The following is a 17,878-nucleotide window of genomic DNA, read 5'->3' as shown; positions in this document are numbered from 1 at the left end:
TTAAGAAACTTTCCTAACTTGTTTTAAAAACTTTCCTTTTTCGTTTTTAGAAACTAGGTTGTTTCTTAAAAAAAAAATAAAAAATCTTATATTTTGACAATTATATTGCTGAATTTTGGTTGGTACCCTACACTAAACATGAAACAATTGCAAGAGTCACTAAACAAGCTGTCTCAGAAGTTGGAGTTTCTGATTAAGCGCTTGGAAATGGACCAATGCTTTGAACAGCTTGATGTACGCATTACCCGACTAAAGACCATCGCCAGGACAAACCCCACCATTGGGGTAGATGTTCAATCTCAGGTAGGTGGCCTGTAGGATAGACCAATGAATGGAGTTGGTCAAGGAATCAATTATGGGTGTGCACCTGTGCACCCACCCCATTAGAGATATCAAGACCACTATTTTGAGGGGTACAACGTGTGCAGATTTGTGGCTGGAGAGAGTGCACCAGAGGCTAGTGTAGAGTCACCCACTGAGGGCATTCCAGTAATGGATGAGTTACGTGATGTCTTTCCTAATGATCTACCGGTGAGTCTCCCCCTAGGAGGGATATAGAGCACACCAGAACATGGGACACCGTAATACCTACAGCCGAGTTTACGTTGAATAGTTTTGTCGATAGGTCCACAGGTCTAAGTCCTCGTGAAGTCATTACTGGTTATAAACCTAGGAAACCTATTGATCTTGTCCCTATGTCACTGTCCCATAGGCTGTCAGAGTCTACAGTCTTTTGCGCATCACATTCATTCATGGCATCAAAAAATCAGGCAGAAGATCATGACTAATAATGAACATTGCACATTTTCTGCAGACTCGCATAAACGTTTCAAAGGATTCAATATTAGGGACTTCGTGATGGTCCGCATCAGCCTTGAGCGGTACCCTCCGAGGGTCGTTCGTAAGTTACACGCGCGTAGCGCTGGACCCTTCAAAATTACAAAACGAAACGGTCTCGATGTGTATGAGGTAGATCTTCCACCTTCCATGAGAATTAGTTTCACATCCGATGTGGAGGATTTAGTTACTTTTAAGGGGACCACTGATACTTTGTCCGGCCCTTCGCCCACCCATCCTGATTCCCCATATTTATCCCTTGAACCATGGCCTATTCCCGACCCATTTTCCTAGTCTCTACCTCCCATACCTACTCTTCCTGACCTTTCTTCCCAGCCTCTACTTCGCATACCTACCCTTCCCGACCCATTTTTCCAGCCTCTACGTCGCATACTTACCCATCCCAACCCATTTTCCCAGCCTCTGCCTCTCATACTTACCCTTCCTAACCCATTTTTCCAGCCTCTACGTCTCATACCTACCCGTCCCGACCCATTTTTCCGGCCTCTACCTCCTATACCTACTCGTCCCGACCCATCTTCCCAGCCTCTACCTTCCATACCTATCCTTCTCGACTCATTTTCCAGCCTCTACCTCCCATACATAACCTTCACACACCCAAAAAAGAAATAGAGGATATCTTAGACTATCAGATAGTTTCAACGTCGGACGGCGGGTTTCAGAAGTTCGTGGTTAAATGGAAGTCACGCCCAACTTTAGACAGCACGTGGCTCACTGAGGAGGAGCTTCAAAGACTTGATCCTGATATCTTGGAGCGGTTCAGGAGTTTTATTTTGCCAGTGACGAAATCTTTGCAGCTGGAAAGAATTGATGGGGACATCACGCGCACTCACGCCGCCCTCTACGCACGTACGCTAGGAGGAGGGCCCCACCGTCAATCTGGATCGATGACGACGTCCAGGGAGGGCCTCCTAGTTAGAAGATGGAGTTTTGGTTCAAGAGAGTGGGCCCGATAGCTAAGAAAAGCCCATCATGGGATCTCATGATCGCGATCCACTAGTCGGATTGATTTCATATTTTAGGTTTTGCTTATTTATGTTATTTAGAACATCGTGAACGCTTTAGATTTCTTTGATTGATTTTTATTTTGGGTCGCCCCCTACGCACGTACGTCAGAAGGAGGGCCCCACCGTCGATCTGGATCGATGACGACGTCCAGGGAGGGCTTTCTAGTTAGAAGATGGAGTTTTGGTTCAAGAGAGTGGGCTCGATAGCCAAGAAAAGCCCATCATGGGATCTCATGATCGCGGCCCACTAGTCGGATTGATTTCATATTTTAGGTTTTGCTTATTTATGTTATTTAGAACATCGTGAACGCTTTAGATTTCTTTGATTGATTTTTATTTTAGTTTACTTCATCGCCAAGTAATAGGTTGCGCACATAGCGCGAGTTTTGGGGTATAGGGTTTTTCCTATAAACAGACACCCCTTATAGTTCTTTTGATTTATTGAAGATTAATAAAAATTCTGCGTTTTCCTACTCTCTGAGTTGTGAAGCCTAATTGGGTGCGAAGCCCTCCCTTCATCGAAGGGTTAACTACCGTGGTGCGAAGCCACATCTATCCCGATTTGCCCCCATCCATCACCATCTCTACTACCCATCTTCTACCATCCCTTCTTCTCATCTCACCCCATCATCTATACTTCGAATTAATCATCTATTGTAGCAATTCTCCTCCCCACAGCAGAATTTCAGAATCTGACCCTACAAGAGGGCTGAAACTTCGGCGGAGCACCATGCACAAACCGTACATTGGATCGAGCTGATATTTGGGGGTTTTGAAGTCCATCCCTGGCCGACCAGGGCCAAGGTGGCCTTTTTCTGAATAGTGCGCCCCGCACACGTGCGGCCGGGATCACACGCACGTGCGTCTGGGCCATTGTTGTTGTCCACGCGTGCGGTACTTTTCTGGTTCGTATCTCTCCTCTCATTCACTCCGCTTTCACCCAAAATCCCTAAACTTAACCCTAAATTACTCAAATCTCCAATTTTATGCCCATTTTCTTACCGTAGGGTTCCTCGAATTGGAATATCTGAATCCCTTGGATTAGGGACTGATTACTATGCATGTGTAGATGATTATTTCTTATATTTGAGTATCGTTTGGTTCATAATTTTTATTGATTCAGCCCTACCATGTGTAGGCCTGGACCCGCATAGATTCCCCTTAATTGAATGTTTGGATTTCATGTGGGATATGGAATTTGTGTAATTGTTTCTGAACTAATGTGATCTTAAGCCTGAAATCTTGCATATCATATTTAATTTTCATGTCCTGCATCAACCCACATGTCCATGTCTGCCACGATGAGGACATACTCGATCCATTCCATGACCACGGCTAGGACCAGGACCAGGACCACGACGACCATCACGACAACCTCTTCTTGTACCTCGTCCACGTCTAGCATTGGTGTTATCAAAGTTTATGAATCTTGTCACTGAAGCTGATTTCTCAACCATAGGTGATCTCATAGCTGTTTTTTTTTTTTGAAATCAACAAGAGAAATTCATTAAAAGGAAATAAAACAACAAGGACTGCTGAGATAGCAGCCAAAAGGCACAACATAAAAACTAGACACCTAGGAAAAGAAGATTAATGTCTTTCAAACCCACAACATTAGTCACCCATTCGACAATCAACTTTTTTTGCATAAGATCCCACTGATTTAGCGGTAGCCTGCGTGTCATTAAAGACTCTATCATTCCTTTCCATCCAGATAGCCCACCAAATTGCAATGATAGCCAATCTCCAAATTTTGGTTTTCACTTTGTCAAGCTTGTGACCATGCCAAGCTGCAAGCAAGGCCGCAGCGGAATTAGGGGAGCATCCCGTAAAATAAAATCTTGGCCAGAAATTCCATAAAACGAGATTGATAAAGGGGCAATGAACGAAGAGATGATCGACTGTCTCTTCGCTTCGCATGCAGCAGTGGCAGATGCTCACAATCTGCATCCCACGCTTCCTGAGGTTATCAATAGTAAGGATTCGGTTCCTTGCAGCGAGCCAACTAAAGCATATGAACTTAGGGGGAGCTCCATATTTCCATATGAATAGGCAAATCTGCGACGGGAGGGCAGGGGTGGGAAGCAAGGCCGCATATAATGATTTGACTGAAAACTTGCCGGACCTGTGGCTGTTCCAGATCAGCTTGTCAGGGGAGGAAGAGTCCAAAGAGATAGAGGAGAGACAACGAAGAAGGTCTACAAATTCGTGAGCCTCCCAATCCCACAAATTTCTAACACAGACAATATTCCAACTCCCACTGGATTCCGAGATGGAGTAATAACTAGCGATCGAACCTTCTTTATTAGCTGCAATACGGTATATGGCCGGATATCTGCTTTTCAAGGTGCTATCGTCCAACCACTAATCTTCCCAAAACCGGATTCTTGATCTGCTTCCCAAGCTGAAACGAATATTAGATAGCACCTTAGTTTTGTGTCAAAGAATGCCTTTCCAGACAAAGGAAGCTCTGTATAGGGAGGTGTCACTTGTCCACAAGCCACCTGCAGAGGAGCCGTATTTTCCTTTAACGATGATGTTCCACAAAGCGTCAGATTCTGTACCCAAACGCCAAATCCACTTGCTGAGAAGAACCGCATTCATTATCTTAAGATTCTTTATGTTTGCTCCCCCATACCTGAACTGAGAGCACAGTTCCTTCCAGTCCATTAAATGAAATTTACTATGATTGTCCTTGCCACACCAAAGAAAGTTTCTCCTGAGCTCATCAATACGTTTCAGAACAGCAGCCGAGCATCTATAAAGGGACATGTAGTAGAGAGGAAAATTGGACATTGCTGCTTTAATTAAAGTGATTCTACCTCCGAGCGACAGATAGCGACATTGCCATGTTGCCAATTTCTTTTGAATTTTGGCAACAATTTTATCCCACATGACCGAAGGGGGGAGGACCAACAGCGAGGGGGAGACCGACAAAAGTGGTGGGGAAGGAGGCTGAAGCGCATCCCAGAGATTCCGCATAAACACTCAGGGCCTGATCCGAGAGATTCACACCATATAATTTTGATTTAGCCATATTAATCTTAAGACCCGAGACTGCCTCAAAATATCCGAGGGTCGTATGGAGATTGGAAACAGAGGGTTCGTCAGCCTCGATCATGATTAGGGTATCATCAGCGAATTGTATGTGAGAGGTGGGATATACAACGTCCGCGACTAAAGCACCTGTAAACAGCCCAGCAGCCTGTCCTCTAAGAAGCATTTGAGATAAAGCCTCTCCAATCAGAAGAAACAGGAGGGGGGAAAGAGGGTCCCCTTGATGAAGACCACGAGAGGTTGTAAAGAAACCATGAGGAGAACCATTTAAGAGGATAGAGAAATGCCCAGACTCCACACACGAGCTGATGCATCTTCGCCATCTATCCCCAAATCCCATACGCTTCATCAAGTACAACATGAAATCCCAATCAACATGATCATAAGCCTTCTCGATATCCAGTTTGTAAAATAAGGTTTTTCTTCTAGATTTGTGAGAGGAATGTAGGCATTCGTTAGCGATCAAAGCCCCATCAATAATCTGTCTCCCTTTTATAAATGCATTTTGATTTTTTGCAATGAGGCTCCCCATAACAGCAGCAAGTCTAGAAGACAGGATTCTAGTAAGGATTTTATAGGGACTGCCGATGAGGCTGATGGGCCTAAATTCTGAAAAAGATGACGCACCTGACACTTTTGGGATCAAAGCAATAAAGGAAGCTCCAAGACTCTTGGAAATTTTCCCCCTCTCATGAAACTCATGCAGGAATTCCATAATGTCTGAATGAACCGTATCCCAAAAAACCTGAAAAAAAGACAGAGTGAAACCATCAGGGCCTGGGGCTTTATCCCCTGATAAAGCAAAGACTGCCTTCGCTTCTTCGACCGAGAAAGGAGCCTCTAGCATTTTAGAATCCGATTGTTGCAGGACAGAGAACGCGATCCCATCAAGCCGAGGTCTAGACCAACCATTGGATGAGAGAATGGATCGAAAGTGATCGACAGCACATTCCGCAATCTCGTCTTTATCTTCAATTAGATTATCTCCGACCATGATGCTATGAATGGCTTTGCCATGAGCTCTGAGATTGGCGATATTGTGGAAGTATTTTGTGTTTCTATCACCTTCTTTGAGCCACTTCACTCTAGATTTGATCTTCCAGTTAAGTTCATCTTCCAAAGCACGAGCAGATAAAGATTGAATAATTTGGATACGTCTGGATAATGTTTCGACCGAAATCTCCTCGCCATCATTGTAAACATCTATCTGCTGAAGTTAAACCAAAAGGGTCTCGGTCTCGTTCTCTCTTTTGTTAAATTCGTTGGCCTTCCAATCCTTGATTTTTCCTTTAAGGAGTCTGAGCTTGCACGACAGCCTATGGCCTGCGAACCCTTCAGCCAAAAGGTGATCTTATAGCTGTTTGACACTTCTCATCACGTAATAATAAGGCATACACACTGTTAAGTGATGGTAAAGAGGGTGATCTAAGAATTTGAGCGTGAACAAGTTCGAATTCAGTATTAAAACTTGCCAATAACTCAAAGATACGTTACTTCTCAAATCTTCTTTTATATGCCTCTGCATATGTAGAACAAGCAAAGTGAAGATTATCTAGAGAAGATAGTTCCTGCCATGAACCATGCATCTTAGTTGATCCAGGACATGAAATTAAATATGACATGCAAGATTTCAAGCTTTAGATCATACCAATTTTAAACAATCACAAAATTTCACGTCCCACATACGATCAAACATTCAACAAGGGAAATCTACGGGGGTCCAAGCCTACACACGTTTAGGGTTGGATCAAATAAAATTAAAAACCAAAAATGCTCAAAGGAGTGTAAGATTCATTCATTCTTGCAAAGGATTATTTCCCAATTCAAGAGATTCACCATGTTTCAATTTGGGGAAAGTCTAGGGTTTGCAAAAGTTGGAAAAAGTTAGAATTTAGGATTATCTAGGGTTAGGGTTAGGGATTTAAGGCGAGAGAGGAGTGAAATAGGGGAGAGAAAATAACCTAAGATAGTCCACACATACGGACAACAGCCCAGTCCAGACGCACGTGCGTGGGTCTCTGTCCGCACATGTGTGGGGCCCACGAAACTGGAAATGGCCAGCTAGGGGTTGGTCGGCCAAGGAAGGTCCACCCTCACTCCAAGTTTCACGTTGATCCGCGGTTTGCTATGTGCTTGGTGCTTCGCCGAAGTTTCGGCCCTCTGGTGGGCCAAATCTGAAAATCTGTTGTAAAAGAGAATTTGGGTGCAAAGAAAGATAAATCTGAAGATGAGAAGGCTGTGGGGGATGATGAATTTGGGGTGTAGGAGGTGGGGACGATTTTGGATGGTTGTGGCTTCGCACCATGGTAGTTAACCCTTCGAGGAAGGGAGGGTTTCGCACCCAATTAGATCCTTCAACTCCGAGGAATAGAGAAGAAAAAAATGCAGAATTTTATTCAGAAACTTCAATGAAAAATAACCTACAAGGGGCTGCCTATTTATAAGAAAACCCTAAGCCCCAAAAGCCGCGCCATGTGCACACACTAATACTTAGAGACAAAGTAACAAAAATAGCAACTAATCAACACAATCAAAACCGTTCATGATATTTCTAATAATGATAATAACCAAAACTCAAAATCCTAGATCATCCAGGGTAGTGGGCCACGATTATGAGATCCAATGGTGGAATCCACATGATGATCAGGTCCACGCCAATGCTCCATAGCACAGCCCCTTAACTAGGAGGTCCTCCATAGATGTCGCCGTCGATCCAGATTGGTTGTGGGGCCTTCCTCCTCCTTGAGTATGTGCATAGGGTGGGGGGCGTGCGCGTGCGCATGATGTCCCTATCATTGGCATAATAATTAGACACAAATCTCTCCCCATGTCACAAATGATTAATCTCCTGGTAAATATTAAGAATGCGGGCCATATTATTCTGATTTTCATATAATTCACAGGCGTCAACCAAATCTCTCGTGCAATGAATAACAAAAAAGAGACCTTCACTAACTTCTGGTTCCATAGAGTTTAAGAGTTTGGACATAACCAACAAATTATTTGATTTCCGATCAGCATATGAGAGATCATTTCTAGGGGGTTTTGATATACAACCATCTATATATTCCAACTTCTGTTTGTCTCCAACAAAAATCTCAACTGCTTTAGATCACTATAGATAATTGCTAGACTTCAGTTTGTGTTGTAATTTGTAAGCCAGGTTTCTCAGAATGAACAGCTAACCGCTCTATTCTAGAGTTGGGAACTACAGTCTCGGATGCGGGTTTTGAAGCCATATACCATCTCAAACAATTAGGAGAATACCAAATCAATGCTATAACCAGCAAAACAAGAAGAATGAATGTCCTAAAAAAAATCCAACGAATGTCCAAACTCGACCACGAAAAGAAGGGGATCTTACAGCTAAAAGAAATGCTCAAAAAAGGCTTAATGACTTGATTACTATCCTCAAATAGGTTGCAATTTGCAGACAATACCATTCTCTTTTCTGAGCCTTCAGATTTGGCGGTAGACTGCCTTACTATGACTGTTTGTTGGTTTGAAGTGGTTTCTAGCTTAAAAATTAACTGCGCTAAGAGTGAATTATTTGGGATCCATATGTCTCAGAAGGAGGTGGATGGTTTAGCCTATGCCTTTGGCTTTCGTGTGGGTTCCCTCCCTTCCATGTACCCAGGTCTTCCACTTTGTATTGGTAAGCCTGCTCTGCACCTTTGGGACAAGGTTCTGGAAAGTAAGAAGAGAAAATTATCCCATGGAAAAGTAACCTTCTTTGTTTGAGTGGGAGAATTACTTTGATCAAAGATTCTTTTTCTAACCTTCCCCTTTATTTTATGTCATTGTTCTGTTGTCCTAAATCAGTTTTGCTAAAGATTGGTGGCTCTGAAGAAATTTTCTTTGGCAAGGTGGATCTCAGACTAGCAAATTTCCTCTTTTGAAGTGGGATGAGGTATGTGAGCCAGTCTTGGAGGGGGCAGGTGTTAAACGTCTTGATCAATTTAATTTGGCGTTAGTAGGTAAGTGGGCTTGCCGTTTGGGTTCTAAGGAGGTCAGTTTGTGGAAATCTGTTGTCTTGGCCTACTATGGTGCGGAGCAGGGAGGATGGCGGTCTAAAAAGTCCTCCATGTATGGGGCGTCCAATCTTTGGAAGGAGATTGATAAGGTGTCTGGCCAAGTTTTCGGTAACTTGACATTCTCTGTGGATAATGGGGAAAGAATTAGATTTTGGCTGGACCCCTGGTGTTTAACCTTGCCCCTTGGATCCTCCTTCCCAACCTTGGCCAGGCTTAGTCCAGCCCTAGACATCTCGGTGGCGGATTGTTTCTCTGTCAGTGGATCTAGTGGACTGTGGTCTCCCTTGTTTCGTAGAAATTTGAGGGAGGATGAAATAGAGGAGTTTATTGCTCTCCTTTCTCATGCGTAGGGTTTTGTGGTGGGCCCTACGACTGAGGATTCAATCGTTTGGAGTCACGACAAGTCTGTTACGGTGAAATCTTTCTATGACATTCTCTCTTCCCCTGAGGTTTAAGACTCCTAGTTGCACAAGTCTAGTGTGGTCCTATGGGGCTCCATCTGAGGTTGCAACCTTCGCATGGTTGGTCGGCAGGAATCTCATCCCCACAATGAACAACCTCCAGAAGAGAGGTCTCATCCTTCCTAATGTCCGTCTCCTTTGGATGACTGATGCGGAATCGGTGGATCACTTGCTGCTCCATTGCTCTTTCTCTGCGAACGTGTGGAGAGGAATCTTGCAGCAGGCTAATGTTGCCTGGGTGGTGCGGAGGCTTGCTCTTCTTGCTCCTCTCTAGGTCATTTGGTTAGAGAGGAATGACCATTGTTTTGATAACAAAAAATGTTCTATCAGTGTGGTCATTTGTAAAGTTTTTTCAGTTTATCAGGGAGTGGGCTCCTCCTTTTCCTGTGGGGTGGGTCAAGAGCTTCGGGGGCTCTCTTGTTTTGTTGTTTGCTTCGTCTCTTTTTTCTTTTTTTGGCTTTGCCTTTTAATAATATTCATCTTTCAAAAGAAGAAAAAGAAAAGCCTTGCTAGAAATTAGGGAAATAAGCACCCAAAAAATCTCCACTAATAGGAAATTCTAGCTAACCCTAGCCAATGCAAAAAAATAAAATAAAATAACAATAATAAATAAATAAAAATTTCCTTAACAGAAAATTCCTGCAAAAATTGGAAGAAACTTCGAAGAAGAATTATCCAAACCTAGAATTTCAACAAACCTTGTTTGAGGCAACCTGAATTTTTGGAGAAAACTGGCACAGAAAAAAAAAGCACCGAAAATTTGATCTAAAAAATAAACAAGTAGCAACTCAGCAATCAGCAACACATCACAAAATCTGAAGCATTCGCAAGACCCTTCCTCAAAGAATCAAATCACATTGCCAAATAGACCACACTGACTCTCAAACCAAACCTCCAAGAATCTGTACCACAGCACTGTAGCACAACATTATAGCACGGTACTGTAGCACAACATCATAGAATGGTGCTGTAGCACGCACTGTAGCATGTGAAAGAAAATAAGAGGAAAGAGAGATGAAGAAGGGAGCTTTCCTTGCTATGATACCATGTCCGAGAAGAAAATAATCTGAGAGAGAAGAAAAGGAGTGCTTAAAGTTGGATGCCTAACCCTTACTTATAATGAGTGGTAAAATTACATATATGCCCTTAAGAAAAAAGAGAGACTAAAGAAAGGAGAGGGCAAATAAGAAAATAAGAAATAAACTACTAAACCCTAAAAAACCAAGAACTAAAGGCCCACACTTGCACACACCTACACTTCTATCAGAATCTCTTCTATTATGGTTTTATATTTTCATCAGCATATCTTTTAAAATGGCTTATGTGCTTTCAGGTTGTGAATGACATTTGCGTGTTGTCTTCAAGTGGGAGGGTAGCTTCTTGTGATGGAACAATTCATGTATGGAACAGTCAAACTGGGAAATTGATATCAGTGTATGCTGAGCCATCTACAAATTCCTCATATCTAGCTAGTTCCTTACCAATGGCAGCAAAGGTCATATCTGATCAATCCAATATGCTGAACTCCAATACACTATCCAGTGGAATTTTGTCTTCTGCATTCAATGGAAGCTTGTACACGTGCATGCGCCACATAGAATCTGATGATAAGCTTGTTGTTGGCATGGGAAATGGTTCCCTCAGGTAACTTACCATAGTTTGTAGAGAAAGAGGAAGAGAGAGACATACACATACATATATCACTCTTCTGCACGTACATTATAACTGTTCAAGTGTACCTTTTGATATCCTTGGAGTTACTTTATTCAGGGGCCATTTGGAATGGGAGTGTATTGTGGTACTCCCCAATTTCTTTTCCTGACAGAGCATTATTGTGGTTTCTCCAAAAACTATGCACTGTGCAGTGTGTAATTGCAGCATTTGACCCAAAGCTCCAAAAATCACAATATAATAACATTCAGATCCGACCCTGAATATTATCTCCTTGAATATATAGCAGGGCAGGAATGCCTCAGTATTAGGCTTCTGTGTAAAGGGCTGAATGCAAAATCCCCATAGTATTAATTTTGCATTGGCACTGAACCCTTAGTCAATGGTTGTTATCTGTGTTGACATCTAACTAAGTATTTGTCTGGATACTATGCCTTTTGAGTTGACACAGATAAATCTGTTTCCCATTGCAGTCAACAGCCATATGTGTGTGTGTAATTCTTGTGGATCTCTTGTAATTCAACATTTTTTAGCTTCTAGAAATTTTTTGTTCAGATATTGAGAAACTTTGAAATTGACGTGGTGCAACTTCTCAAAATATTATTGTACCATACAGATTCATTGACATTGTTCAAGATCAGAAACTGCACTTATGGAAGAGTGATACAGTAGAATACAGTTTATCTTCTCTTGTATCTGCCATTTGCTCTTGTGGGTCGGAGAAACTGCTAATGGAAGGAGTTGCATCTTCATCATCTTGGATTGCAGCTGGGCTAAGTTCGGGTCATTGCAGGCTCCTTGATGCAAGGAGTGGAAACGTTATCACTTTCTGGCGAGCACATGATGGCTATATTACTAAGGTATATGGACTAAATATCAGAAGAAAAGTTCATTTTTAAGTGAACTTCATTTCTAATTTTTGTTGATCATTTCAATGTGCACACGTCCAGTTGGCTGCACCGGAGGATCATTTGCTTGTTTCCAGTTCTCTCGATAAAACTCTCAGAGTTTGGGACTTGAGAAGGTACTAATATTTGCTGAAAATTGCGTGTCCATATGCATTTTGCACAATAATTTGTTTATTTTTATTTTTATTTATTGATTTTTGTGCGATATTGTATTAGAATGTTATTGAACTCTACCTGGTAGTGATTTGCCACCAGGTCTTAGCTCAAGTAAGGAGAATTGATGTTAGGTAGGTTGCCGGTCATCTAACTCTCACAAAAGGACCATGAGAATTCCCATTCCAATTATTGGTTAAAAAAGATTCATAATCCCAACCCCAAATAGCTGGGACAGGGCTATAATAATGGTAAAATGATTTTAGTGGAATGTTATGTACTTGAACAGGGAAATGTGCCTCTGGATTGTTCTGTGATGGATATATGCCTGTGGAACTTAGGGAAATTTTATAATAAAACCATTTGACTAGCTACGTCATATGGGGAAGAGTGCCCAGTAGCTAGAAGCGGTGTTCGAAATATCGGTATCGCGTTACGTATTGCACCCTTGGGATACGGATACGTATCGGTTATCGCATGGGATATATCGGTTGTATCATGTAATGTATCGTTGTTGTTCGAAACATGGGGAAACATTGGGAAATTGGTCGATTTTTTCAATCAAACTTCAGTGATTGTTAAAAAAGACATCAATACACACTTATAAATCAAAACATTACAAACAAACAAGTGCACATAATAGGTTCTCTTTGTATGGGGTCTTAATCTATGTACTATCTAACTAAATTGAAGCAAGTATATTCAAAGGCTATTCATATAATTTATAAATGTAAGAAGACGTGTGGAAACACAAGTAATACATTCAAAAGCAAAAGAAGAATCACTAGGTCAAATTACATACATGTTTGATTTTATGTCTGGACACAAAGATTGCAACCGATTTGCGAGAAATTGGGAAATTTTTATTTTTATTTTCAATTTTACACAACTCGATCCATCTCCTCCAAATCTCGAAATCAAAGCTCCCAATCCAAAACATGAAAAATCATGAATTTGTAACAATTTAACACTAATTTAACATGATTTATTGAAGAAAGAAAAGGATCGAAAATCGAAAATGCTCATTGGATCAAACATGTGGGATATATCATACTATTTGTGCGTTTTGTATCGCACAAGTGGGATACAAGATGTATCGTGGGATATATCGGCCGATATCGTCGATACTTAAAACATTGGCTAGAAGGCATCATGAGCAGAGATTGAGTATTGCAAATGTGAGGATGTTGAGATGGATGCTTGGAAGGTTAGGAATGCTAGAATTGGAAGTCATCCAAAGTAGTCTAGTGTCATATAAAAGAGAGTGATGGGGAATAGATTAAGGTGATTCACTTGTGTGCAACAAAGATCTAAGACAGTTCCCATTAGGAAGAACTTTGATTATGTTTGAAGTGCCTAAAAGAGGATGAGAGGAAGACCTACAAGGACTTGGATCAAGATTGTGAAAAGGGATATAAAGGCTTGTTTTCTTTTTGAGGCCAGGCCCTTACGATTGATTTTAATTTATTTTTTTCCTTTTCTTTTGAATGGCAAAATTTTATTGATAATAGAGCCCAAAAGCAAAGCCAGACAAAAAGTGGAGATTGATTGGTGAAACAAGATTTGTAAAGCCAACCTCCAATAATTGGGATAAGCATGGCTCCGAATATTGGTATCATATAGGCCGCTATTGATACTCGACATGGGGTGAAATGGCCACTTCAGAACCGATACATCTATAAGAGGCCTTCGTTATTTTGATATTCTTTTTTAACTTTTTCCGCACACTTTCTGTTTATTTCCTTCATTTCAAATGTAAGGGAAGGCTGGGAACTCTTTTTTTTTTTTTTTTAATACTAGATCCAGATCTATTTTGGAGATCAAAACACAAGATTTAAGCATGATTCAACGGATTGAAGTGGAGAAAAACTCATTTGATGGTGCTGTTTACTGGGAGAAGCTTATAATTACAATAGCATGTTGCTCTCATACCGCAGTCACAATTTTTGTGATTGTAATCTATTTTAATTCCAGATTTTGTGACGGTTTCTGTGATTATCGGTTAAAATATGTAATGAAACCCGTTATAGTAAAAATTGTTGATCAATCAAAGAATTTCTAATTCCCATAAGCTTTAGCAGCTAATTTAGAGGTTAAAGACTAAAAAGCTCAGCTTTTAGCAGGTTAGGCTGACAAACAACATCCTTTTCAAAGAATAGTACAATAAGCTGTTGAATACATGTAAAAAAACGCAAATGAGTGACATATTCTTGTGTTTTTATATTTTTTCCTTCTCTTTTCTGATATTTTTCTGCACTTCTTTGGTTTAAAAAAAAAATAAAAAAATCACCGATGTACAACTACACCTCATATCTTATTGTTTTGGGGCCGGGTTGATACACCCTTGGAAATCAATTTTCAGAATCTTGGGGACAAGTCTATGATGATGATGATGATGGCGATGACCCCAAATTTTTGTTGCTGCTGATAAAAAAAAATGATCACCATGATGACGATGACTATACTGGAACTCTAGTAACTTGGTTTTCGAAAGACCTGAAGAAACTCAATTAACTACTTGAAAACTCATAATTTCTTGAAATCTTCTCCAAATATTCGAGATGCCTGTAGATGACTATGATGATGACAACAGCAACCATACTGGAACTCTGGGTACTTGAAATTTCATGGAATCAACTTGTGGTCAAGTGGCAACTCAGTTTTCAAAAGACCTGAGGAAACTCAATTTACGACCTGAAAAACTTAAAGAGTTTCTTGAAATCTTCTCCAAATACTCACGCCCAAGAAAGAATCGTGATCAAGAACCCACCTGAGTTTCAAGTCGATTTCAACCAGAACCCTTGTTCAACTTTTGCTTACCTATAAAACAAAGTTCATAAACCTTGTTATGTTATTAACAGATAAATCTGCTCACACATGTATGCATCTAGATGTTAATCTTTTGTAAGAAACACATAAGCTTAGCTGTGTTGAACAGATGGCGTCAAGTTCCGATGCACCTTCGGTTTCTACAGCCATTTCGTTTTTTCACCACTTCTTTGGAAGATTTCAGACTGTTTTGTCCAATACATTTAACTTGAAAGAGTAGTATAAGTTGAGAATTTCCCCGCTTTTACATAACAGCTTGGTCTTCTTTCTTCAAAGACCCATGTGTCTGTGTTCTGCAATGCTCAAGCTGAGGGTTTGTACTCTATACAGCACTCCACCACATTGGAAGATCCCAGCCATCGAATATTTTGCCTTGTTTTTTTAATGTTGAATGTTGACCATTGCTGTACTTACTTTCTTAACCATCTATTTGCTGGCTACCACTTGGAATCTTGCCATCTCGGGGATTTTTGGTGCATGTCCCATTGATGGTTTGGATCACTGAACCATGGGCCCACTCACAGAATCTGAAAACCTGAAGTGAACTTCTCAAACTTTCCTCTTGATCATTATATGATACCTTGTGGTAGAGCTTTGCTAAGCACACCCGCACGTGCAATAAAGCTCATGTACACGCTACACATGTGCCAACAGGGTACATTAGTGCAAGATCCAATCCACCCATCAGGTTGGTCCGATCTTCTACATATTGTTCGCATTCATGATGGAAGTTATGGCATAAGTTTGACAGCAGCTGCCAACCCGACACAACCCTCCTTTATCTGGGCATGGTACCGGTAATGAGAGTGCAGAACTCCCATCTCTTCCCAAAAATAAACCTGGTCCACACAGCATTTGGGCCACAATATTGGAAACAGGTGGATGGGTTGGAAAACTTCAGCCAAGTTTTTCATAGCCGTCCATGTGTCATGCAAATTGTAGCTCACCTGAGAGTGGATAACCTGATTCTTGGGCTAGGGCAACAATATAGTGGTGCCTTTCTGATGGATGGATTGGATCTCAGATCTATTGTGCCATGTACATGAGCTTTATTACACAAGCGCATGTGTTTAGCAAAGCTCCCTCAGGGTATATATTCTTACTCAAATATGAGCTTAGACACCTTGGGCTTGCACATATGGGAAAATATGTGGGAACATCTTTGAACTGTAGAATGATTTCACTTTTGACTTACATTTTGAAAATCATAGATAATGCATCTATAGATGTTGTACCCATCTGTTTGCGGATGCAGCAATATGTACTTAAACGTCTTTTCAAATATCTACTCATAGAATGATGGTAAATGTGTTGCAGAAACTGCCCATCTCCGTCAACTGTTTTTAGAGGCCATTCGGACGGCATCTCCAGTTTCTCCGTGTGGGGTCAAGATGTGATTTCAGTATCCAAGAACAAGATCGGTCTCTCCTCTCTTTCTAGATGTGCAGATGAAGTAAGAAATGTGATTTTAGTCATTTTTTACTGAACCCATTTAAACTTTTGATCCCACAACAAGGTCTAAGATCATGTTAGGGGGCTCCTTTATATGGCACCATATGTTCCACATAAGACAGTCTAACAACACAATCATGTATGTGGTGCTCCTTTACATGGCATCATACGTGCCACATGGGTGTGAGGTCCAATCTGTCCATCAGGTGGGCCCACTGTATCGACATCCTTGCTAAACAACTGCGCTGGTTTGCTGTTCAAGTGTGCTAGATTATGAAACAAATGGACAGCCTAAAAAAAAATTGGCTGAGTTTTTGCACACCACCCATTTGTTTCTAACATCTGACGCCTGATTCTTGAAACAGAGTACTAATGCAGTGGGACCCACCTGATGGGCGCTTTCAATGTTGCGTCAATGTGCTATGTTGGTGCATGTGGCAGCTCGTAGAAGTGCTGTCTTGTGCTTGCGTGTGGCACTAACGAACCTCTAAAATGGAAAATGAAAATGGAGACCTTTCCTTTATATTAACACGACTGTTTCTGTGCCTCCACACCAGGATGGAGAGCAGCGAATTTTGCCTCAGAAACTATACATGTCCGATCGTGGAATGAGAAATCTGTCAGTTCTATCAAGCATTGGCATTCTTCCCTTTTCACGGTTATTTCTTGTTGGAACGGAGGATGGTTATCTGAAGATCTGTTGTTAGATTTCTTCTTTTAGTGTGTTCTGGCTCATCTTTCCTGTGCTCTGTTTTTTCTTCCCAAATGTTTGAAAGCGTCAAAAAGGCATGTTTGAGGTGGGCTCCACTGGATGTAGTCTGGAATAAGCTCATCAGGTTGGCTACATGAAGGCATTAGATTTGGGCTGCTGGTTTTATTTATTGATTTATTGATTTATCCATCCATTGCTTCTGTAAGTCAGCAGCCTGTTCGATGCCAGGGACACCTGATGCATGGCTCAGATGTCCCATGAATGTAATGTTCGTGTGTAGAGGTGCAGGCATGCATGCATGTGTGGTCCTTGACGCAATGGGCCACATGGGTGCATGTGCAGATGATCCAGACTGTGCATCTGGTGGAGCTTAAATCTGATGGATGACTAACAGAACTGACACAATTTGTGGATCCTAGATGTATGGTTTTCTTGGATTTATTATCCATTTTCGTTATCAGCCAATCCATTTAAGAGCCATGATTGAAATTCTTATTTGTGTGAACAACGTTTTATTCGCCCAACTGCAGCATCTGCCTTGGGCTATCGGTTAGGTGGTCCCAAACATCCATTATCATGGATTTCCAAAGCAAGAGATAACCCGATCAATGGATGTGGAAAAGCTGTTTAGATGGGGAGTGGCTGCACCCAGAGAAAGAATCCGACTCCATGCGAAAAGCATTTAGGTGCGGCCCTGCCTCACTCTCCTTACTGTGGGGCCCACCTTGATGTATGT

General features: G+C 41.4%; 1 protein-coding gene across 8 annotated transcripts in view; it reads left to right on the top strand.

The window, feature by feature from the left end:
* Nucleotides 1-17,622, top strand: part of LOC131225196 (protein GFS12) — a 32,713-nt gene extending 15,091 nt beyond the window's left edge. For 3 of the 8 annotated variants that reach the window (XM_058220667.1, XM_058220674.1, XM_058220675.1), the window contains 5 exons: nt 10,751-11,061; nt 11,705-11,948; nt 12,039-12,112; nt 16,296-16,440; nt 16,988-17,622. In XM_058220667.1, the coding sequence (XP_058076650.1) occupies nt 10,751-11,061; nt 11,705-11,948; nt 12,039-12,112; nt 16,296-16,440; nt 16,988-17,137 (924 nt within the window). In that variant the 3' untranslated portion in view covers nt 17,138-17,622. Of the gene's footprint in view, nt 1-8,492; nt 8,679-8,744; nt 8,833-10,750; nt 11,062-11,704; nt 11,949-12,038; nt 12,113-16,295; nt 16,441-16,987 lie in introns of those variants that run through there. The other 5 variants (XM_058220668.1, XM_058220670.1, XM_058220671.1 and 2 more) reach the window with 5 other exon arrangements.
* The last annotated feature ends 256 nt before the right edge of the window (nt 17,623-17,878 follow it).

Source organism: Magnolia sinica, chromosome 14, assembly GCF_029962835.1.
Source record: "Magnolia sinica isolate HGM2019 chromosome 14, MsV1, whole genome shotgun sequence".
Lineage (NCBI taxonomy): Eukaryota > Viridiplantae > Streptophyta > Magnoliopsida > Magnoliales > Magnoliaceae > Magnolia > Magnolia sinica.
Note: the sequence above shows the minus strand (reverse complement) of the source record. Positions and strands in the feature narration are given on the sequence as shown.